At 35.8% G+C, this 25,523-nt stretch overlaps 1 protein-coding gene and 1 pseudogene across 4 annotated transcripts in view; one reads left to right on the forward strand and one right to left on the reverse strand.

The window, feature by feature from the left end:
• SMG1 (SMG1 nonsense mediated mRNA decay associated PI3K related kinase) overlaps positions 1-25,523 on the reverse strand; it is a 138,636-nt gene that overhangs the window by 16,714 nt on the left and 96,399 nt on the right. For all 4 annotated transcript variants that reach the window (XM_077141681.1, XM_077141680.1, XM_077141679.1 and 1 more), the window contains 23 exons: positions 24,428-24,572; positions 24,172-24,310; positions 23,040-23,270; positions 22,750-22,927; positions 21,830-21,991; positions 21,040-21,257; positions 20,593-20,747; positions 20,147-20,369; positions 16,756-17,002; positions 11,557-11,786; positions 10,197-10,445; positions 8,010-8,148; positions 7,812-7,921; positions 7,470-7,688; positions 6,684-6,874; positions 5,893-6,065; positions 5,492-5,771; positions 4,387-4,659; positions 3,914-4,148; positions 3,349-3,575; positions 1,701-1,851; positions 1,404-1,593; positions 753-1,222 (listed from right to left, as the gene is read on the reverse strand). In XM_077141681.1, the coding sequence (XP_076997796.1) occupies positions 753-1,222; positions 1,404-1,593; positions 1,701-1,851; positions 3,349-3,575; positions 3,914-4,148; positions 4,387-4,659; positions 5,492-5,771; positions 5,893-6,065; positions 6,684-6,874; positions 7,470-7,688; positions 7,812-7,921; positions 8,010-8,148; positions 10,197-10,445; positions 11,557-11,786; positions 16,756-17,002; positions 20,147-20,369; positions 20,593-20,747; positions 21,040-21,257; positions 21,830-21,991; positions 22,750-22,927; positions 23,040-23,270; positions 24,172-24,310; positions 24,428-24,572 (4,835 nt within the window). The remainder of the gene's footprint in view (positions 1-752; positions 1,223-1,403; positions 1,594-1,700; positions 1,852-3,348; positions 3,576-3,913; positions 4,149-4,386; positions 4,660-5,491; positions 5,772-5,892; positions 6,066-6,683; positions 6,875-7,469; positions 7,689-7,811; positions 7,922-8,009; positions 8,149-10,196; positions 10,446-11,556; positions 11,787-16,755; positions 17,003-20,146; positions 20,370-20,592; positions 20,748-21,039; positions 21,258-21,829; positions 21,992-22,749; positions 22,928-23,039; positions 23,271-24,171; positions 24,311-24,427; positions 24,573-25,523) is intronic.
• On the forward strand, positions 12,380-14,318 carry LOC143667807 (serine/threonine-protein kinase TAO1 pseudogene; annotated as a pseudogene).

Below are 25,523 nucleotides of genomic sequence, written 5' to 3' on the forward strand. Positions count from 1 at the left end.
AAATAATCATTCTTTATGCCAATATAGATCCCCAGAAAACTTAGTGCCTCAAATTTTACTGCATGCATTACAATTTGTTTGACACTACTGACAGTCTGAAGCCTATATTTGAAAAAGTACTAAGAAAAATAGCTATAATTTATATTGTACTTAGTGTCTTACATAGATTATCATCCTTTGAGATAGGTGTTATCTCCTGTGGATAAGGAAATCAGCTTAGAGAAATAAGCACAAGTTCATGCACCTAAGTCTGATTTGATTCCAAATCCATCTCACCCCAAACTTGGCCTGTGCAGTCATACTGCCCCTAAATAATCAAGAACCAAGGAAGACTTCTAAAAAAAATTCCCAAATGAAGACAGATTCATGCAGTTGTTATATCAATAGAGTAACAGGGAAACAGAAATCATTCAGAGAAAACCTTTTAATGTTCAACAATACTGGAAGCATATCTACAGTGAGTCATTCAACCATTAAAACTTATATTTACAAAGAATACTTTACGACATAGGTAATGCTAACTATATAACACTGATGGAAACTAATCCAAAGAACACAAACACATAAATACAGAATGATTTCAACTACGTAAAAGAGAAATTGAAAAGCAAGTGCCAAAATGCTTGGTTGGCTCTGGGTTGGCACATTTGCGCGCAGTTCAAAAATTCCCCTTCTCTATATTAATTCCCCTAGTTTTTCAAAGTTCCTCAAGGTAGGGAAAAAAAACAAATCATAAAAAAATATATATTTACCTGAAACATGGCAATATGCAGCTGAACACGCTGTAGGCTTGTCTTACAAGAAGAAATACTGGTTTCCAGCCTGCGCACCAAGTCATGCTTCTTCCAGGCAGTGTCATAAGAACTTGCTAGCACAGTTGCCCTGTTCATAACCAACTGAGAGAATTTTCCGATCTGGATGTTGTGTTCCACCGCTTTCTTACAGAGATCATCAACAGAAACTTTGCTTTCAGCACCAAAGTCCTTTGCCTCTACTTGAGCAATAATGTCTACACCTAGAGCACTGATAAAACTACAAAGCGTGAGCCCTAGGGCTTGGTTTGGTAGTCCAATTAAGAGCTGCCTCACAAAGTCAGCTGTGAATGCCTTTATAGGTTTGGCCATTTGGTCTTCACTGAAACAAGAGTTTCTAAAAAGGGTTTTCACATTGACAATCTGTACAGGTCCATTTACTGTATTCTGATCTTCAAGTGAACTCGATCCTAAAAAATGAAAATTTTCTTAATGCATTTCATGCAAAACTAAAATAAGAAAATAATGTTGCTCATTTAAAGTAACTCAATTAAAGTTTTATGAATGTACAACTAAATTCAGCCTATTCTCTTCTGTAACTTTCCTAAGTACTATACAACTAATCCAGTAGGTTTAAATGTGGAATATTACCTGATAATGTTTTAGAGAATGTACCACAGAGCCTGAAGAACTCCTTAATTGTCTGAAGTCTTTTTAGAAAGAAAATCTCTTCTAGCACCTGCCGGTGATTATCATCATCAAAAAAATTGACTTGGGTACTCCTGGCTTCTCTTATAATGTCAATTTTTCGCCAAGCTATAGGAATCTCCATCTTGTTTAACTGTGTAAATGGGAGAAAAGAAAAGAAAGTTTATTTCTTCACTCTTCACAAACTGAACAACTACTTTACTGATTTTATAGTATTCATAAAACCAGGTGAATATTTACCTTTTCAACTAATAAGCCAAAAGCGGTTTCCACTTGGGCAAACATGCCATCAAATGCCACCAAAAGCATCTGGCCAGCTGACATTTTTGGTGTTTCATCAACTGAACCATTTCTTGGTTGGATTAATTCACCATATTGAGCATGGAGTATTCTAGGGAAAAATAAAAGAGTATTAAAACCCTCAACCCTCAATGAAGAGTAATGCATTTCGGGGGAATACAAAAAGCCAACCAGTCTCACAGCTAATGTGTAAAATCAAGGAAGACTTTTGGCACTGAGGAAGGAGTGTTATTCCCTTTGTGAAGTTAATGGTTCCTATCAATTCAATATTAGCGAGAGTTCATGTGATTAAATTCTATGTCAATACGAATCATGACAATTTTACAAAAGCACGATATAAAATATTGAAGTCTCAGTGTGTACAGAATATATTGCAATATATTAAAAATGATTTTTAAAAATGTCAAGAAGCAGACAATAATAAAGTTGGTAGATCTAGTAAATTGTCAAGTGTGTCCACACTACTGCCACATAGTAAAAGCCAACTACAGACATGAAGTTGAAATATGCCTCTTTTTTTGCAAACTATTTTAAATAATGCTCATTTTTAATGTAAAGTCTTCAGAAATGCACCACTTACATTACCATTAATATGAGACATAGTGTTTATGTATTTAAATGCTATTCTAAAGACTTTATGCAAAAAAGCAAAAATATAATTGCCGAATTCCTACGATTACTATCAGCAAAACTAACGCTAACTAGAATTTCAGTTCTATTATATATACATAAAGAAACCATTTCAAACATATACAAAGCTAATAAGAGTTGTTAAGGGAATAAAAATAGATAGGCTACCAGAGAAATTCCAAATTGATATGATTTTCCTTGTGCTTATCAAAAGATGTTTTTCTATAATAAACCAAAAAGAGGCTACTACAGGAACAGGCATGAACTTCACCACCCAAAGCATAAATAAAAGTAAAGGTTCCTCTATCTGAGGAGAGAAAATTATTTACTTCAAAATAATTTGGGCAATACAATTTAATAGATTGATCATGTATTAGTAATTATTGAAAGTAGTAAAATGTTATACTTTCTTATATCTTTGAATTTTCCATGTGGTTTGAGGGGAGGATAGGAAATAATGGGGCAATTCATTTCCACTCTTTCAAATAAAAGTTCTAAGACATAAAGGACAAATGGGTTGAGGGCTTATCTCTGAGTAAAATGCATGTCCACAGGAAGTGCCCAATTTCTACAGGAGTAGCTTTAAAAACAGCACTGAAAAGACACATGTATACATATGATAAAACTGCACAGAACTAGACACCACACACAAGTATATGTATAACTGGTGAAATCTAAGTAAGTGCCACAGATTGTACTACAGTTATGCAAGATGCTAACATTGGAGATGGAACAGTCAAAGGTTCACAGGTCCTTCCTGTACACTTTTTTCCCCACAACTTCCTGTGAATATATAATTATTTCAAGACAAAAATTTTTTATACAAGCTCTTATGTATAATTATACTTTTATAATTTTTATAAAATTAAAGGTAAGCTTAGAATAAAGAGCTCAGAATTCTTTTATCTGGCTTCCCTGTATCTTCCACAAGGAAACAACATAGCTGGAATTCACTTGCCTGGCAACATCGATGTAATGAGCATGTGTTTCTTCTTCAAGTCCCATAGCTGCATTTCTTAAATAGGCTTGAAGTGATTCAACAAGAGTCTGTAGGGGAACGCCATCAGTTGTCTGCTCAATAAGACTGTCCAGCTCATGAAGCATACTCTCTAATGTGTATTCCCCTTTCATTAAACATCTCAGTGCTTCTGGAAATATGATTTGCCGGAAATTTGAGTTCAATTCCTGCAAATATGAGATAAATATATTTTAATGCTTCCTGAATTTAGATAAACAATAATTTAGATAATCCAGAGAGCACATAATTTTCAAAGAAAGCAAAAATTTATGAAAAGTATAGTAAGTTACGTATTTGGAGACTTGATGCCATAAATTAAGATAAAACTTATACAATCATAACCAAGTTATAGCTAGAGTTCACACTGATCTTTATTTTAAATGAATGCTTAAGTAACATTCAAAGGGGTAAGTCAAATTTCTTTTCTAAATTAAAGAGTTGAGAAAGACAATGATCAATACCTAAAATAAATGTATAAAATTAAAGTTAATTTAAAAGTGTTCACCTGAAGTGAAGTATATACCCCATTAGCTAAGTGAACTGCCTCAGATGCTTCCATGGGGTTAGGTATATCCAGGTCCTGTGGCACCAGATGGCACTGCTTCAGTAACTGAACAAGGCAGGTGACGTTTCCACTCATACTGCAGAGCTCCTCCAAGAACCAGGCTCCATCCCGAGAAGTCAGATCCACCAGCTGCTCTCCAGCACTTGAAGCTGCACCTTCCATCATCAGGTTGCGCCTAAATTAAAAAATTATTTGTAACAGTGAAAAGCTAGGTCCCTGCTTTGAAACTGATTTAACTAATGCGCACAAGAAAAGGAATCAAAATCTGAAAAATAAAAATAAATAAAGCAGCTGTTAACCCTGGGCAAGACTAAGAAAATTAAATGGATTAAACATAAAACATGAGATCTCAATAAGCACCAATGTGTACAAGACAATGAAATGGTATCAGTACAAGGTTAATGCTAACTTACCTTGTAAGGGTACAAAGGGCAGAAATAATAACACTTGCTAAACTCAAAGATCCTTCTTCTCCATTCTCATGAAGGAAAACTTTAATACAACGTTCAATTTCTTTCAACTGCTCTTCACAAACTGGTACAGTGACTGCTTCTTGTTTCAAGCGTTCCACTTGTCTAATGAGTCGACTGTTTATGTCTGCTGCATACCGCTGCAGGGTCATTTCAGTGGCAGTGATAAATTGACACACTGTTGGGGGTGGTTGCGGAGCATACTGCATTTCATATCTATAAAAATAAGAAAGAGGTGCTTGACTTTAACGTAAAAACTCCCCTGCTTATAGATAAAGTTCATACCTTACAAATTACTATAAAAGAAAACACTGCATTTTATCCTGAGATAAACCTCAAATAATAGGAATCAGTATCTTCATTTTACATTTTACAGATTAAGTCTCAAGAGCTTTAAGCAACTTCCTAAGATGACTCTGTGAGTGATAGAATCAATTTTTAAATGTATCTCTCCTTACCCCAATTCCACTGCTTTTATACTGGGATACATTTTAATTAGAAAAAACACACTATTTTATAAGAGGAAACATGAGCTCAAATCTCTTAAAACATAGCAAAGGTGACTCCATTCAAAATCCATCTAGCAACTATTTCTTTCAGAAAAATAAAATTCCAATTTTATTTTTATAAAAAAATACTCATAGACAGACGAGTAAAACATATGGGTTAAAAATAAATAAATAGGGGGAACAAATGTTAATAAATTTAGTAGCTTGAAATGCTAGTGATCAATGAAAGGGAGAGGTATGGGGTATGGTATGTATGAATTGTTTTCTGTTTTCTTTTTATTTCTTTTTCTGAATTGATGCAAATGTTCTAAAAAATTATCATGATGATGAATATACAACTACGCAATGATACTGTGAGTTACTGATTACATAACAAGAATGGAGTGATCATATGGTAAGAATGTTTGTGCTTGTATGTGGTTATGTTTCATAAATAAATTTAAAAATTAAAAAAAAAAACAAAACTGAATAGCAACTTCACTTTTCCTCCCAATGAGAAATTAAACAAACAAACAAAATTATAGGTGCTATCAACTTACTTTCTATAGAGTTCTTGACAACGCTCTACTGTGGTGTTACAGATGAGCTCTTCCATCCAGGTCTTCCATTGTTCAATTCGATGTTTCTGAAATATGGCCTTTGGATACTGCAGAGCTACAGTTGCATAGTGATGTAGCTGTTCCAGACAGCCGCGGAGGACCGAGCGCCTCTGCTGTAGAAGAGCACCAACCTCCCCCTCCAGCTGCTCACATTGGCTAATCAAATGGGCCTGGCCAGCATTCTGCAGAAAGGCTGTTGCTGGCACATAGCTTGGGGGACCTTTGAGTAAAAGACATTAATGACAATGAAGCCATTTCAAGCACAAACCAGAATCCCAAAAATAAACACACACTTTAAAATTCAACATGCTCACAGGTATCTAAAATAAGTCAACCCATACCAAGGTCCATTTGTGTGCTTATCTCCTGAAGCAAACTTGCAAGTTGTGTTGCTTCTAAATTACTGAATGCAGCTTGATAATGCGTTATCCACTGTTCAAATTCATTCAGCTTCACCTGGATGGCTTCTTGAACAGCTCTTTGCTGAGTCTGTAGTTGAGTATGTTCAGAATACCTAACCAAAAGAAGAAAAATAAATCAAAAGATCACTTGCTATTTTTTCTTCTATGTACTTTCATAATTCTGTTTCGCTCATATTTCAACTACCTGGTAAGCTCCTTTTCAATACTGAAGGGTTTGCTTAAATGCCCCTTTTGCTCATTTCTCTGTTTTTTACTTGATCCACAGTTCTCTCAACTATGACCATAGCATTTTAAATAGAACTCTACCACACGTGTCAGGTTTTGAATTCCTTGAAGGTAAAATACTGATGCTTTATGGATGTTTATAGTCTCAAAGCCTCAAGCAATGTCAGGCACTTGTATATTCAACTAATCTTTCCTAAACACTGCTCTGGGTGAGGTTTTAACTTACAGTACCCTATTCAAGTCAATACTCATAAAAACTCAGCAAACCAGATAAAATAATTGCCTTTGTTCAAACAAGTTAGGACAGTACAAACTGAGAAGAGAAAAATAAAACTCAGGTTTTCTGAATCTAAGCTCACTCTTCTACCCACTATAACCATCGATCTCTCATAATTAGTCACTGAAACACATTTCATACATTCCACACACAAACAGGGAAATTCTCCTTTAGCATGTATTTAATAAAATGTAACACTGTTTTAAACCTGTGTTGCAGAGTATGAGAAGGATGATCCACTCCTTCAGCTCCTTCCAGAAACTCTATTTCCTCTAGCAGTTTGCCCTGCAGTTTTTCCACATCTGTCAGTTGCTCTTGCAAGCTTAGGTACTCATCTAAGCTACTGTCCAACTTAGGAAGCACAACCAGCATCTCATCCCTATTCTTAAACCAGTTCACCTATTAAAAAAAAACAAAAACAGGTATTATAATTAGGAAGATTCTCACAGTATGAACTGTGAGATATGATGGTGTCTGTTAGCAAGGTTATGTTAGAAGGGTACTCTACACATATTATTTTATTTAATCCTCAACAAAACCCTAAGAGTTTACATTATCACCCTCATTTTACAAAAATTTCCAGAAATTAAATAATGTGTTCAAGTTCAAAGTCATAAACTTATAGATTTGATTCCAAAACACCAGGCAGTTACCACTATATCACACAAACCAAGATTAGCATCATTGGCTACTAGAGTATTAAAATTCAAGATGGGAGAGGCTATCCAGTTAAAGAATACAACAGTTTTTAGTGAATACATTCCAACATGGAAAAATGTTACAGTTTTTTCAAATCATTAACCCACATCTTAGGAGTGAAACATTTTCTAACAGAAAGACTGCATGACTTTAATATATTTCACTGCCATTTCAATATTATAGATTATAGCCTTGCAAAAATATAATTTTAAAGAAATAGTTCTACTCAATTTTTAACGAATGTTTACTCTAATATAACAAAAGATAATGATGATTTATTAAATCATTGGTTCACCTTAATTTCAGCTACTCTGGAAGAAAAGAGGCTGCGAGTGATCTCTCGTTCCATCTCTCTCTTGCTCTGCTTACTCTCAGCCTGCTGGCCACCTCCACCATAGACAGCACCAGCAAACCCTGCCTCTCCCCCAGCTGTCCAATCCACCAGGGGATCGTACACAAATGCCTCCAGCAACGTCAACAGAGTTTCTCTGCCACGCCGCATAATGTGTAGAACCTATTTTGAGAAGAGTTTTAAATAAGTTTGCCACAAGTTTTCCTCATTAAAATGTGTTCTTTCAATCCATAAGTTTTATTAATTCAACAAGTACACTAAAAGGTTTAAGAGAAAACAGCATACCTGCTCACAAGAAAGCCTAAAAACACCTTCTATTCCAGTTACACCCAGTGCTGTCTCAATGTTTTGGGTCATTCGAAAAGGTACCTTCTCAGGAACTCTAAGACTTTTACCTTGAAAAGACAAATTCTTATATTTTTACATTTCCAGCAAAAAAACATTTCACCCACCTAGATACAAAAAACTCCACTTTAATTTTACCTTTTTCAAAGCAAACGTTGTAATCTATGTGAACAACTTCTCCAGTTGTCATATCTATGAGAACATTATCCAGATGTCTATCTCCAAGGCCAATTATGTATCCAACCATAGACATGACCGCAGTGGATCTTGCATAAGACTAAAATAGGGAGCATGGGAACACGTGAAACATCGTTAGAAAATTTCCTTATGACATGGACTTCATACTCTTAAAATTTATAAAACTCCATCTTTGTTATTTAAAAAGTCTTCCTCAGGACTGCTGCATGAAGTCACACAGGCTCTGCACACAGCAGCTGTATACAATGCTATGGTACTGGTCCTAGTTAGTCAATAAACAGAATACTGGATTTTCAAAGAAAAACAATGGACATAGCCTAAATACCCCTAAAGAGTGGGAGAAAGATCAAAGGTAATGGTGGAGTTATACAGAGAAGGTAGGATTTAACAAATGAGTATGAGTGCTGAATCATTATAGTGATGTTTTAGTCTCTAGTACCTTAGAGCTAGAAGTAAAAATCTAAAATTGTGGAACTGTAACCAATATCAACTCTGAAATCTGTTCTACAACTAATTGTTATGATGTGCTTTGAAATTTATTGTTTTGTATATATGTTATTTTTCACAAAAAAAGAAAAAAAAGAGAAGGTGGAGTATAACAGAGAAGACAGGATTTAACAGATAAAGTATGACTGCTGAATCATTATACTGATATTTCTTTTATTCTCTAGCTAGAAGAAAAAACGAAAAATCGTGGGAACTGTAACCCATACCAAACTTTAAAATCTGTTCTACAGTCACTTGTTAAAATGTACTTGGAAATTTATTGTTTTGTGTGTGTGTGTGTGTGTATATATATATATATATATATATATATATATTTCACAATAAAGAAAAACAAAACACTTTTTTTCAGCCTCCTGAGCTTTTCTCTTACTAAATTTCACCCATAGCCTTTTCATTTCACCCATAGCCCTCTAAAATCCTGACTTCAGTCTTTTAAGAATATTGATATATGAGTAAAATATACCCCTACCTCACATCATACACAAAATAATTAACTAAAAATGGATCAATGATCCATATAAAGAAAACCATAAACTGGACTCCATCAAAATTAAACACTTGCATGCAAAAGAATTATCAAGAAAATGGAAAGACAACCTACAAATGGAGAATATATTTGGAAATCATATATCTGATAAAAGTTTAATATTCAGAATATATTAAGAACACCTACAACTCAACAACAAAAAGACAAACAACTCAACTAAAAATGGGCATAGGATTTGAACAGATATTTCTCCAAAGAAGATATTCAAATAGCCAATAAACACAAGAAAGATGCTCAACATCATCAAATCATAAGGGAAATACCAATCAAAACCATAATAAGATACCACTAAGATGGCTAGTATTAATAAAACAGTAAATAAGTGTTGACAAGGATGTGGAAAACTCGAGCATTGCTGGTGGGAATACAAAATGATGAAGTCACTGTAAAAAACAGTTTGGCAGGTCCTCAAAAAAGTTAAACACAGGCGGCAATTCCACTACTAGTTTATACCCAACAGAACCGAGCACAGGGACTCAAACAGATAACTGTACACCATAATTCTTGGTAGTATTATTCACGATAGCCAAAAGGTGGAAACAACTTAAAGTGTCCATTGACAGATGAATGGATGAACAAAATATGGTATATCTATGCAATGGATTATTATTCAGCTATTAAAAAAAAACTGAAGTGTTGGTACATACTACAATATGGATGAACCCCGAAAATATTATCATTAGTGAAATAAGCCAGAATAAGCAAACTTATAAATACAGAAAATAGACTAGAATTTGCCAAGAACTGGGGAGAGGGGGGAATGGGAATTATTTCTTAATGAATAGAGTTTCTGGTTTGAGATGATGAAAAGGTTTTGATAATAGATGGTGGTGACAGTAGTACAATAATGCAAATGTAATTAATACTACTGAATTGTACACTAAGAATGGTTAAAATGACAAACTGTATATTACATACATTTATTTCATATATATATATATATTTAAATGACTTCAATACAGGTCTCAAACTACCAAGTACAGAGGAAGGAAAGACAGGCAAATAAAACACAGATGAGACAAACAGCAAGCAAAAGAATTAATAATGATTCCAGTCCAAAACAAAATGCATACCTGTGTAACTCTCCACCATTCATCAGGCGTTGTGCAAGATGACCAAAGCTCTTTAGCAAGGAGATTTGGGGGTGTGGCTTCCATTAACTCTTCTAACACGCCCTTCATTACATGAAGAGGCCAATCCCGACGGGACACATCCAGACTAAGTCCTACCCCTTTCAAAGCAGGACCAATTTTACTATAATAAAGTTCACTAGGACGGGGTACAATTCCAGGATTCTGAGGAGTTTGGTAGGAATCTTGGGCCTTTAAAAAATATATATTTTTTAAAAGATCAACTTTATCAAATAAGGACAGACATTACTTTGAACTTAAAATGGGAGTTTAAAAATTGATTTCAGTAGCATGGTCTACCTGTTCAACTAAATTTTGTGAATCAAATAGCAAATTTTTCTGGACTATGTGTCTTTTTTACAATCTTTTTTAATTAGGTTCTGCTACTTTATCAAAAAGTAGTATACTATTAAATTTTCTTGAGGTCAGGTTCAATATGAAACAACACAAAAATTATTCTTTTTAACAATTTGGTTTTTAAATTATCATAATTCACTTATGCATATATTTCACACTTCACCAATGAGACTTAATTACCTGTGTGCAATTCACAAGAAATATTAAGAAACACCTTACAGAAAGTTTAGATAATCCTTTATAACTGCTATCACTTATTCACCTTCCAATAATTGTTCTACAATCATCCATGCCTATTTTAGAAACTTGACTCCTTTCAAACTCTTGCTGTTTTCATACCTACTTTAATTACAAACATTTTCTTTGGATAGATGTGGGATCCTTGGCTTCAGAGAGTATATAATTTGTATTTATAATCTAAGCACTTGGCACTGTTCGTGGAACATTTTCAGCACTCTCATGTGTGTCTAAAATGAATGCTAAATTAAATTCCTTGTCTAATTCGAAGTATAAATTTCCCAAGTACAAAAATATCATATCATGGTGATGAATTCTAAATTCAAAAATGTTTCTTATATACATATTTAAAATAACCTGTTTTTCAAAGCTGTCTCTTATTTACAAATTTAATTTAAAAGACCCTAATAAGCCTAAAAAAGCATTATGTTGTGAAATATCAAGTTATTGCATAATTAGCACATGCCCCTCTTATTCAACTAGAGTAAGATGAATATCATTTCTGCCTCTGCAAACTTTTTTATAAAATGTGCCTCAAAAACACTTTGAGATAACTCAAGCCATTTCTTTAACCTCTATAAACCTGTAAAAATGCTACTTATAATGAGTCTAGAAATATTTCACATATAGTAATATAGAATGGGCTAATATATACTTTTGTTTACAAACATCCAAATAAAAATACATGTATATTTTCATTTTAATTAACCTTTTGTGCTTGTAATGCTGCCTCCCGTTGTTGCCAACGTTTGTAAAGACCAAACAAGGGTGTAGCTCCATCCACCCACTGAATTAGACCTGATCTTGTTCCCAGTGGTGTTACAGAATAGTGTCGAGCATGGAAACGAGGTGTTTCCTGGCGATTAATTGTAGCAAACATGGTATTCACAATCGATAGGAACTGCATTATTCTCTCATCCAGATGTAAATCCTCCAGTCCTATGAAAACAAAATTAAAGTAGCTAGGGTAGGTGATCTAATGGGGCAGGATAGGATGGCGCTGGAAGTGGACCACTCTTCGTGTATTTCTCAATTAGCATAGCAGTAAAAAACTGAGAACCAATGAGGTACACTGAGGCCATCAGAAGCATTCTATTCAGAATGGCAGAATATTAATACTAGGTACTAGCTTTATTAACTGTACCTCAATTGCTACTCTTTCAAATCGTAGGCAAAGGGGGAAGGAATGGAAACTTTCTACTCATAGACGCTAACCACTGCCATTCAAAATCACATGGAGTCCCGCCCTGATAAAGATGGTAGAGTGAGAAGATTCAGGGCTCCATCCCCCTAAGAAGCTTTGAACCACCAAGTACTGGCAGAAATATCTTCTCAAAGCCGTAGAAAACAGTTAAAGGACTATAGTAACAGGACAATTAATGAATCAAGAAAAAAAAAGCAGCCGGTTCTCATGGCACCATGGCTGTCCCCCACCCCAACCATCACCAATTTGGTGAGTCCATGCTCCCAATGTGGCTCTCTAGTCTCAGTCCCAGAGTGAGCAGAATAATCCGTACACATATACGGGGAGCATGTATGCCTGGCCCATTCTGTCCGGTGGTGGCCTGAAGGACTTGCCCTCAATATACAGGGCAGCTCACAGAGTGCTCCGTCAGAATACACTGGAAGAGCAGTCAAGGGGCTACCTGGGGCAAGGGATGGTTGGCTTTAAGACATACAATGCAATGATGCACTGCTCCAGACTGTGAGGAAACTGTTTCCCATGAAGAGGGGACATTCAGAACTGTATCATTGGGGGAATTCCTAGGGTCTAACGCTTATGACCAAGACAATACACATGCTCAGAAAGGCCCAGGGAAGTCCCTAGGGTGTGGCCTGATGCAATTCCCTAAACTCCTATTTTGAATAAGCTCTGAAGAGGAACATTTGTAAAGACTGGGAAAGATGTTTTTTTTTTCTCTCTCTCTCTTTTTTGTTAGCTTAGGACATTCAGGAAAGCTCTGTCACAAAATTATCTGGATACAAACTTAAGGAACAAACACCTGAGAGTCTAAATTCCATCAGTAACACATCAAAATATCAAATGTCCAGGTTTCAACAAAAGATTATAAAACATACAAAAAAAAGAGGAAGTGATGGCCCAGGCAAAGGAAACAAATGAAGAACTAGAAATCAGCAATGAGAACTATCAGACCTAGAACATTCCAAAGATTTTGAAAAATGATCTTAAATATGCTCAAAGAGCTAAAGGAAAACATGGTCAAAGAACTAAAGAAAATCAGGAAAGCAATAGTAAACACAAGGAATATGAATTTAGAGATGGAAATTATAAAAAAGAACCAAGCAGAGCTGAAGAGCACAGCAGCGAAATTTAAACTTCCCTAGAAGAGTTTAAAAGCAGATTGGGGGCAGGCCACGGTGGCTCAGCAGAGTTCTTGCCTGTCATGCTGGAGACCCAGGTTTGATTCCCAGGGCCTGCCCATGCAAAAAAAAAAAAAAAAAAAAAAAAAAAAGCAAGCAGCAGACTGGGCAGAAGGAGAACACACAGAATTTTCAAGCAGAAGAAGAGGCTAACCTTCGACAACAGAGTTAAGACCTAGAGCTGGAATGCCAACACTTCAAGAGAAGAATGTCACCTGGGCATCAAAACTTGGAGCAAAACCTTATTAGGGAGGAATTAAATAAAAGGCAGTCTCAGAAGGACTTAGAGCATGCCATGCTTCTGCAACAACATGAATCCATGCATGAACTGGAGTTCTGCCACCTCAACACAATTCAAAAGATGTGCTGTGAGTTAATCAGACTGCAGCACCAAACTGACCTCACTAACCAGCTGGAATATAATAAGCAAAAAGAACAAGAACTAAGGCAAAAGCATATCATGGAGGTTCAACAACAGCCTAAGAGTCTAAAGTCTAAAGAACTCCAAATGAAAAAGCAGCTTCAGGACACCTGCAAAATCCAAACCCGACAGTACAAAGCATTAAGCAATCACCTACTGGTGACTATACCAAAGAGTGAGCACAAAGCTGTTCGGAAAGGCTTAGGGAGGAACAAACTCAGAAGTTAGCCACCTTGGCTGAGCAGTATGATCACAGCATTAACGAAACGCTCTCTACACAAGCATGGCATCTGGATGAAGCACAGGAAGCAGAGTATCAGGTTTTGAAAATGCAGCTGTAGCAGGAACTGGAACTGTTGAATAATCAAAGAAAAATCAAGATGCAGGTTGAAGCACAATATGATAAAGAGCTTCGGGAGCTTCAACAGAGGGTCTCCCTCTGTAGGGCCCTCCTAGAACAAAAGATTGAAGAAGAGATGTTGACTTTACAGAATGAACTCAGAGAATCGTTAAGAAGCTTCCTGGAGTGTCAAGCCAGAGAAATTGAAGCTTTTGACTGTGCAAGCATAAGACTAGATTTTACTAATATTTACCTTTCTAATCTCTCCCCTGAGGCATTCAGCCACAGCTACCCAGGAGCTTCTGGTTGGTCTCACAATCCTACTTGAAGGCCAGTAATTGGGGTCATCCCATGGGGGGTCCACTACCATCTTAGGGCTATTCAATGCAAGGTGAACCCCAGTCATGGGGTTATCCCTCAGGGCCAATGCAAGGGGTACCTCAAGGTAGCAGTACAGGAGCCCATAATAACCCCTAGGCTCTGAGGAAGACAGCTTCTGGGGGACAGACGGAGAAGGGCATGAGCAGAAGCATGAGTATCACTTCACTAATATCCAATGGGTCACACATGTCTTATACATAACTTAATAATTGAGAGTGGCAATTCCGTTGGAGTTGTGTGCCAAAAGAAACTGCCTACCAACATCGTCACAGCAGCTTCCTCACTTGGGCATTACAGTATGGAAGCTAAGTGCATATGGCATATTTTATTCATTAAAGTATTCTGTTTTCTGTTTACTAATTGGAATGTCATAGTATTTGGCTACTGGGACTTCAGTTTGTTTCTTTTAACTTTTGGGGAAATTTTGAAAAGGGGAGTTGATATATGTGTGTGTGTGTGTGTGTGTGTGTGTCTGTGTGTCTGTGTATATACATATATATAGACATATAATGCATATAATAAAGAGAAATTGGCTAGTTAGAGGTTATTTTCTTAACACTGCAGAAATAAAATGCAGCAAAGTGGAAAAGAAAAGCAGACTGGGGCTGATAGAAGAAATCATCCAGGTTGAGGAGCAGAAAGATGAAAGAATGAAGAAAAGTGAACAGAGCCTGAGGAACCTGTGGAGCACCATCAAGCACACAAATATATGCATTATGTTACATCACATACCAATATATGCTCCCCCTCCTGGAAGGAGAAAAAAGGGGTAGAGAAAATATTCAAAGAAATAATGGCTAAAAACTACCCACATTTAATGAAAGACATGAATATACACATCCAAGATACTCAATGAACTCCAAACAAGATAAACTCAAACATATCCACACTGCACTATATTATAATCAAACTGTCAAATGCCAAAAATAAAGAGACAATTCTGAAAGCCCCAAAACAGAAGCAAGAGAGCCTCGGAAATCACGGCAGCAAGACATATTTACAGGACTTTAAGTAAAATACTGCCAACCAAGAATTCTATTTCTGGCAAAAGTGCCTTTCAAAAACGAGGGAAGGTTTAAAACATTTCAAGATAAATAAAAGCTAAGGGATTTCATCACCAACAGACCAGCCCTACAAGAAAAGGCTAAAGGGAGTTCCAGAGAGTGAAAAGATAGGACACCGGACAATTGACTAAAGACACAGGAAGAAACCAAGATAAAGATAGTGGTGGGGTAAATTTAAATGCCAATACTATTGTGTTTTTACCTCCTACAGGATCTAAAAGGCAAATGCAAAAAATACACTGATAAAGCAATGGCTCTGAATTCACAGTGTATAAATAAGTAATCCATGACAAGAACTACATAAAGATGGGAGGATGGAGAAGCACTGAAAAAAGTTTATATATGCTACTGGAATTGTTAAGTTGGTATCAAAGCAAACAAGACTGGTACAGATTTAGTATGTTAAATTTAAGCCCCAAGGCAATTACAAAGAAAATATCAGGGAATATGCAAACTCAGAGACAGAAAGTAAAGTACAGACTATGGGGCACAGGCAGTGGGGAGTTAGTGTAAAATGAGTGTAGGGTTTCTGTTTCAGAGTGAAAGGCAAGCTCTAGTAATGGATGGTGGTGTGGGTACTGGAACACTATGAATGGGATTAATCCCACCGAACAGCACGCTTGGGAAGGGTAGAAATGGAAAGATTTATGTTCTACATGTGTTTCCACAATTCAAGAAAAAAGAATGAGAAACTGAAGAAATAATGACAATTTATACAATGACAATTACATGCAATACATGAGACAGGATGGGATCTAAGAATGGAGGAGAAAAGACTCAAAAGCACATTACTGGGATATAAGAAAAAACTTAGAATAAGAATGTAAGATTTATACCAATGTTAAACTTGATTTGGTAACCGTACTTGAAGTGATTACATAAGTAAATATCCTTGTTTATAGGGCATGTACACAGAAGTATTGTGTTCCTTGATTATGTGTACAACTTGCTCTCAAATGTTCCAAAAATGGATGGATGGAGGACAGATGGACAGATGGGTGGATAGATGGGTGAATGACAGAATGATATAGCAAAAGATGGCAAAATATTAAAATTGGTGTAGCTGGGCAGATGGGGGTGATGTTGGAGTTCTCTGTAAGGGGGGTTGTATTATTTTTGCAACTGTCAGGGAAGTTTGAAATTATTTCAAAATAAAATGTCCAAAAATAAATAAAATTCATATGGATACAAGATATTCCAGGGTACTAATGACACACAGAAATTCATTTGAAACAATCCCTTTCTGTCAACACACTCACAAAAAGCATTAATAATGAGACTAATGCTCTCCTTAAAGACAGGGAAAGTTTTAAATCCTACCTTTGAAAAGATAAGGATAGCTCTTTCCATCTGACCCTAGAAAGAGAAGTTTCTTTGGTTTGGTTTTAGTAGGCAAGATTGTGATGGTTCCGCCTACACTGTGGATTGTGACAGTGTCTCTGGCTGAGACTTCTCCAGGAAGAGCAATTTCAGTATTAGTCATGGCAGCCAGCCATGGACTGATTTCTTCAAGACGCAAGATGTAACTTGCACGTTTCTGGGCTCTCTGTTGCAAACTCAGCATTATCTATATGAATAATAAAATGGGAAAAACAAGTTTGCTTTATTATCAGAACACGACTTCAGTATTCAATTTGACATAAAAGTCAATTAAAGAACCAACATAAATAAACTGTAGTTCTATTTCCTATATTTAATTCAATATGTTACATACCTGAGTCATCACAGTGAGCTAATATGCTCTAGATGATTTATACTTTAAGGCCCCTTCTCCTTGATGAATACACAACTCTGTGATGATATTGTGAGCCACTGATGGTAACATGTCAAGAATGTTTGTATGTTTGTTTATAAAAAAAAAAAAAAGACCTCCCCTCCTCTAGCCAAAATAAGCAATGAAATCACAGGAGATGGAAGGAAATCATTGCTATGTTCACCAAATACTATCAAGTTCTGTGTCTGCACAGTGCCATAACAAATCAATTTGGTCCTTGCAAAAGGACAAAATATATACCAGCTATTGGTTGTAAGGAAGACACATACTAGGAAGCCACTTGGAAAATTAACATACACTTACAAGAAAATATGAGGCTCAAATGAATCATAACTCACTGGAGGGGAGTTTCTAGGAGACTCAAAATTGAAGAAAAATAAACTGTGACAAACATTTTTAATAGACAAGTAACACAAATTAGAGCTCTGACCATCTGAAGTATATAGAAAGGTACGCCAATTCCTTCTAATAATTCACAGAAAGTGGATCACATGTATATTTGTGTCCCCACTTAAAGCTGACTCAACAATCTGCATTGAAAATAATGAACTTGGGACGCTGCTGTCATCTGAGAAAATTTTAAGCAATCCTCAGCAAGCTTTGTTCATAAAAAGAAAAAAAAAAAAAACCCATTTGAAATACTCTAAATATCCACTAACATGAGAATGGATAAGTTGTGGTATTTTCACATAATAGATTGTTTATTAGCTACATACAAAATGTGGATGAAGCATAAAACAATATAATGCTGATCCCAAAATTATAGAAGTATTAAAAAATAAATAAAATTATCATAAACACTCATACAATATAGTGTATATGAAGTTCAAAAACAGGCAGAAACTATAGAATATATTATTTAGGAATATATGTACAAAAATAACTTTTTTAAAAGTAATGATTAATGCAAAATTCAGAACACTGGTTGGGGGAGGGAGATATGATTATGGAGAGACATTAGGAGCTTCTAGCGAATTTTACTTCTTTAGCTAATTCTCTTTCTTTTAAGCTGTTTAACAGTTAAAAGGGGAGGAGACACAGGTATTCTTTGTAATTTTAAAAATTATTCTTTAAAATATACATACAATCATAAAAACTTTCTCTGTGATTTATTTCACACACACACACACACACACACACACACACACACATATTCTCTCACATAAACACACACGCACAAAGAGGTTTTTAAAAGCATTCTTATTGTCTTCCTTGGATTTCTTAGTTGATTTACTGAGATGGAAACAAAGAAGCAAGACGCTAATGTTGGAACAGAGTGGAAGTGGAGTTTTGGCTAGGCCACACAATAAACGCCATCCTTCATGTTAGCTTTCTGGATTTGTGCTTCTAGCTAATTCTTTTGACTTTAGTAGTCTGTATTTATTAGTTTAGGTTGCTTATACTTTGTTTCTGCATTGTGTCTTTCAGTATTATTCTCATTACTAAAGTTTAAAATAAAATCAATTGGGAAAGCCATGATCACACTTCCAGAACGATCCCCTTTGCTCTGACCTCTACACCTTCTGATTTTGGTAGTTCCCTGAAACTTTAAGTATCTGTGTGACACCTGAGACTCAAATTTAGTTCTCCAGCTCTGAGAGTCAGCATAAGTCCATACAGCAACTGTTAAAAAAAAATGGAAAGAGATCAAATTCCGATTAAAGATGTGATGAAACTGAGCTGGTTAAGTAGAGACTCGAAACCTTCAGATTGTTCCAATGCCAGAGAAGACCTGAAATTGAGAGATAATGGGCTCTCCAAGAATAACAACTCTTTCATCCATTTGCCACTTAATACCAACACCCCTTTTCAGCCTTGAAGTAGTTAAAGAGTCGTGGCCCAGATATCCCTCAAGATTGAGAGATAATTATTAAATGAGAGGGAGGAATTGTAATTGTGAAATTAGGATTTAAGGGATGATTTTGATTACTGAATCATATTCCTTTTTGCTTTCTGGGATACTGGAGTAGACAGGGGAATATCTGAAATCCCTAAACTATAATTCAACTGGCCTTAAATCTGAAATGAGTGCAATAGCCCTTATCTCGTGCTTTTTGTAACAAAAAGAGCTATTACGCCCTTTATCTTGTCATTTTCTTGTACAGCAAAGGCCCTAATGCTAATGAAGTCAGCCAATAACTAGACTCAGTCCTGGACGTTTGCTAAAATCCTTAAAAACTTGAACTCCCTAAGCTCAGGGAGACAGATTTTGGGCCACTAGGCCATCTGCTCTCCTACCACATGCCTAGTAATGAACTCTTTCTCTCTTGGAAGAAAAAAAATCTTCTGGAAGCAATAAAGACACGGAATAGATAGAAAAGTAATAAGGAAAAGCAAGAGAACACCAAAAAATAGTTTGCCCCAACTAATGATGCTACTGCCATAAAAGACACAAAGCAAAGGGAATACAGAATTAAGGAGACCAAAATATAATATAAAATAGAAGGATTTTCAAATATTTAAATACAATCATCTCTAACAGTCTATACAAAATTGACTTCAAAACAAAGTACTTCTAAAAATTAATTTTGTTACTGTCACTATTTCATCTGTTAGAAATACTGCCTAACTCCCTGTTTCCCAGAGAACAACTATATAACTTAAACTTCTTAACCTTCTATGAGGAGAACAGCAGGTGATCAATATTTAGTTTAAGGCCAGAGCGTTCCTTGGCTAACTTCTTGCAAGGTGTGAATCCTGTATGCATGAAAAAGTATGCATCTGACTCTTCCCAACTCTACCCACTCCACCCCTCCCACCCTCCCAAAAGACCCCTCAAAACAAAGAAAACCCCTTTCTCTACATTCTTTATAAGCAACTGGTCACAGGGTACCTTCCACGGGCTTACAAAATCTTTTCTAAGCTTCCAGTAAGGAAAATCCACTTAATTAGATTTTGTACCTCATGGTGAATTTTTCATTTGAGATTTTCCTATACCTCTTTAAATGGAATCCAGCTGCTTCCAGGCTTTGCAGGGTTTGATGGTGTCTTCAGTTTTTCTAGGGCATTTTCAATTGCATCACCATAATTGTCCTGAAACCATTTTTCATGAGGTGTTTCTGCAGGGGCAGCTGTGATACTCCGAACATGCTCCAAAGCAAACACAATGGGCTTCATCAAAGCTGTGTGCTTCTCTCTCATGATTGCAATTTTCTCTTCTCTGGCCAGGAAGATATTTTTATTCAGAAACGTATCATACATTAAAGAGTTTTATACAAACACGGAACAATCTGAATGTATCAAGCATAAACAGTATCAAAGAGTAAGTCTGAACAAAGTAACAAAATATTAGCAAAGTAACTTACTACCACTGAATAGTACAAAACCCAGCAACAATAAAAGGATCACCTTCACTTTGTAAGTAAAGGTTTATGAAAACATACTTGCGTAAGGTGTTGTTGTTCTGGACTCTCTTCACCTCATCTTCAAGCTGCTGAATTCGTCGCAGGACGTACATGTGCTGCTGTAACAGAACTCCCAACCAGAGCTCATCCCAGAGAACAGTGACCCTCCGCAGCTCAGCCACAAGCATCTGCACCTGCATACACAGCACATTCCAATATGCTCATTACACATCCACCCACAGCAGAGTTCTTCACACTGGGAATTACAAGTAAGGGGTACGTGGGTTTTTTTGTTTGTTTGTTTGTTTGTTCATTACACAATTAGAACAGCCTGAAACTAGTGATATTGTCTATCAATACAGATCTGTAAAATCGATTTTATTATTCTAAAAGTTTTGTTCCTCAAATATAATTTCCAGGACAGTGGTGATTTTTTTTGTTTTGTTTTGTTGTGGGAGAGGGGGGAGCAGTAGGTTTTTTTTTCACCTGTAACACCATAGTTGGGTTTGCAGAAGACAGCTTATCTACAATTTTGCTATAGCAATCCTGCATCATGGCTTGGTCTTCATTTAATCCACTTTTAGGTTCATCCTTATTGCTATCCTGAGAAGCAGAAGGACTTCCTCCTTCACATTCAGAAACCAGCAATTCTTCTCCTTGGATATTACCAAGTAAAGTTGGAATTGCAGAGGAGAACTTACTTCCTATAACAAAATGAAAGAAAATAAAGTATACTGTTTTCCCCATGTGCATTTGCTGAGTCAGGAAAAACAATGATAATCTATTTTATTTTAGAAGCATTCATTTAACTAATTTGCTTTCTGTGCATTAAACTGGCCAAAGATAATGGACACTCTGTTTTTTTTACAAGCTGAGCTGGCTATATTTATTTATTATTAAGGTATCAACGGAAGATAAATGAGAAAATAAATGTGTGCGTAACAAATATGTTCAGTCAGAGTCCAGCACTTAAAATCATACATACACGGTTTGAATCCTTATCTACCTTTTACTCTGCTCAGTGAAACTGAAGGAGTTACTCAATCCCTCCAAGTCTTGGTAGGTTACTATAAGGATTGAAGATAACATGTAAAGTACATGTTCTAGTGCCTGACACATAGTGCTTAATCCCTCAATAAACGATAATTATTACTACTGAAAAAATTATAAACATTTCAAATTATATGCTATCAATCCTGGAACATAAAGTTCAAAAAAGTTTACCTAACAAAATTGCAATTTATATTTAAAATAGCAGTATTACAATATTCCATACCTGAAGTCTGAGACTCACTACTCAGGGATATGGTACCCACTATTGCAGGATACAATATGAGATGTGGGGAATCTTGAGCCACACGGCAGAGAAGGTTACAAATGCTTTGGCGCACATACACTTCAGGATGGTTTAAACGTGAGAAAAGCTGTGGAATAATTCCTTGAGGACAAGAAAGAAAGACTCTTTAATATTAAAAATCATTAACAGAGTGGATGCAAAAGGGTAAAATTTCCGCACAAGTTTTAAGGGCCTCAGATTCTCCCCAACTCATGATAACTAACAGCCACATGCAATAATTCTTTCATTTAAGTTTAGTTAGCATACAAAGCTATAATAAATATCCACAGCAAAAATAGTCTAGAAGTGTATTTTCTGTGAATGCCTGTAAAAGAAGACAGATACAGACAATTTTTATAAAGGGTATGCAAACTTTTTTGAAAAAAATTACTTTTACCACCCTCTCCAAAATTCATTTTGTATATAAAAGCTACTGCGTTTCAGGGGGTGCAAGTGTAGTTCAGTGGGAGAATTCTTGCCTGCTATGCAAGTGACCCAGGTTCAATTCCCGGTCCATGAACTCCCCCCCCCCAAAAAAAAAACAAACCAAAAAACAAACAAACCAACAAAAATCCAACAAATGGTGCTGCAATAAAGGAATACTCATATGGAAAAATAATGAAATGTGACCCCGCCATACAGCAAACAAGCAAAGAAACAAAAAACCACTGCGTTTCAGTCCCTTTGAAGGGAAGAAGAGAAGATCTTACTGGCCTAACAAGCAGGCCAGGGAATACCTATGAACTAATAAAGTTATTCTTTAACACATTCAAATAATAAGCATAAGGAACTATTTTTATCATTTTCATATATCCTATTCAGAAATAATCTTTACTCAGACAGCTTATTTAGACTATCACCTCTCCAGGGAGCAGTTGGTGTTGTTTCCAAGCCATGCTCCAGATACTGCCGCAGCTCCCCAGCATGTTTAACAAGCAATCTCAGCAACCGTAATGTTGCCATCACAATCATGTCATCAGTGCTCTGCTCCGCTCTGTTACTTAAATGTAGCCTAGGATCATCTTCATCTAAAAGAATCTAAGGATGAAAAGTTATGGGAAGAAATGAGAAAACAATTCAGAATATTGGTTTTGGTCTACTTAAGAAAGAAATTCCAAATAAATTTTTCTTAGAACTCTGGGTTACCTACTTGACCAGCGTTGAGTTTAAGGAAAGTAAAATATGCACTGCAAGACAGTTTGTACAGGCTGAAGATTCTATCTACAACCTTCCTCCACACTTTAATAACTCCTTCTGTTGCACTTTCATCAAGTTCTGAGAGCCATGGGCAGCTTGATATTAACTGTCGCCAAATAACATCAACCATGTCATCTTCCTCATTGTCTTCATTTTCTGTTATTTGAAGCGTTATGTCTTCATCCTGAAAAAACAAATGGGCAAAAACTGCTATTTTTAACACAAAATAGAGATAAGGGTACATGATTTTACTATTGTGTGAAAGCATTTTTCTCACTTAAGAAAGACTGAGTTATCCTATCCTTAGTATACGTTAATCTTAGTATACATGGCTACGCAAATGTAGACAATGAAGAAGGACATACGCATTTAGCAAAGATTGAAGTTTGTTTCAGTGTTTCATACTTTAAATGCTTCTAAGTTACAATACAGTATTCTGCCTGCAGAAGATTAAGCATATTTGTCCAGAAGTTTGAGGCTGAATGTACATCAATACAGTTACAACAGATCTTCCTCTCTTCACAGTATTGTGCATGTTCACAACACCAGCAATGGCAGACAGATACTGACACATGCTGTTGTCTAGCACAAGAATTGAGTCAATATATCAACTCAATATTTATCACATCCTCTAACTGATAGAACTCTGAGGGAGGGAGTACGTCTTACAGATCATACAGTTCTTGGTTGTTTAATTCTTGTAACACACACACAGATCCCAACCAGAATATAAGACTTGGCTTACTTTAGAAGCTTCCAAGGTAATTCCAACTTACAAGCAAAGCCAGAGTTGAGAATCTGATTTTCTGATCACAAGAGCAATTAAAAGGAAAAATTCAATTTACCTAAAGCAAAGTTTACTATTTTTAACAGGTTCCTAAGGAAATGGCTCGATTTGAGGAGTTACATCTTACAAAAAATATTTTAACTTACTTTTATCTTAAAACTCAAAAGTTTTTATTTGAAGCAATAATTACCTAAACTCCATTCACCACTTAATCAAGTATTTTGTGATCAATTTATTTAAAATCACTGAATTAGAACAGTGATCTCAACATATTTCCCAAAAAGCATGTTTTCCTTGCCTGAATTCCTGCTGGCCGACATACAGCCTGCCCAAGAATACCATATATTCTCTCTTTTTCTTCTTCAGTTATAGTGTCTGGAAGCAGACTTTGAACTTCAGATTTTTCTCTAGGCAGTAGACGAACACCTTCACCCTGACTATAAAAATAAGTAAGTCATCAGCATTTCAGCTACCAAAACTTTTCCATGTAAGAAGACATTTTAAATCTCTCCTTTGCAAGACATCAAATAAGTTACACATTTAAACATACATACCTGGCATTGTCAACTACCTTTCTGCCCCATCTATAAGCCCAACTAGCCAATGCTGCCCAAGATTTGGCTACTTCAGGCGCCTGTACTGAAGACAGGTGATACAATTGTCCCAAGATGAAGTCAGGTTCTCCAACTCCAATGTGTACTGCCATGATGGAGAAAAAAATAATAGACTATCTCAGCAATACTACATTCAAAAATTTCTAATGGCATTCCTATTAATGTTATACTATCTGCAGTCAAGTTCCATGCTATTATAGTACATAATTTTGATAAGGCACACATTTGAATCATGTTTTCTAAAAGGCTGTTAAGTTGAAATGAATCACTTACCCTTCCAAGTAAGTTTAGATTACCACCCAATAAAACACATCAGTGTCTTTCATGACACTGACTTTATAAAACAGCTCAGGTGTCAGATGTGTTGTGAATGCACCATTCTGGATTTGACTGGCTATTTCCTTATGATTAGATTCACACTAAATATTTGGGCAAAAATAATACACAGTGACGAGTATACAATCTCATGTGTTCAAAAATTCATGAAGCAAATATCTTTATTCCCAATTTAGAAATGAAGAAATTACCTGCCATAGTGCTATTTCCCAATAAAAAGATTCATAATGGTCTCAAGACATACCTTTTATGAACATCAAGACCCTACAGTAAATATATTAGAGTTTTCTTTTTCGTTTTTCTGTTTTTTTGCATGGGTAGGTACTGAGAATCAAACCCGGGTCTCCAGTATGGCAGGTGAGAACTCTGTCACTGAAGCACCGTTGCCCACACCATATATTAGATTTCATAAGAGCAATGTAAGTAATTAAAATCCTAGGATTCACAAACACAAAATGAAGGTATTTTCTCGTGTTTTAGCAATGAGGCTAATTATCTTTCGATTCATAAAAACAGGACAATTTTGCCATAACAGGCATTCACTGAATGATTTAACTACTACCTTTATCAGCATATAAAATGCATGGATAAATAAGACACCTTGAGTATATCAGAACACTTTATAACTAGAAAAATTATAATTTTAATAAAGTTTTAATGAAATTATAATTGTTGAAATTAACATTTTATAATTTTATAA

This window comes from Tamandua tetradactyla, chromosome 23 (genome assembly GCF_023851605.1).
Source record: "Tamandua tetradactyla isolate mTamTet1 chromosome 23, mTamTet1.pri, whole genome shotgun sequence".
Taxonomy (NCBI): Eukaryota; Metazoa; Chordata; class Mammalia; order Pilosa; family Myrmecophagidae; genus Tamandua; species Tamandua tetradactyla.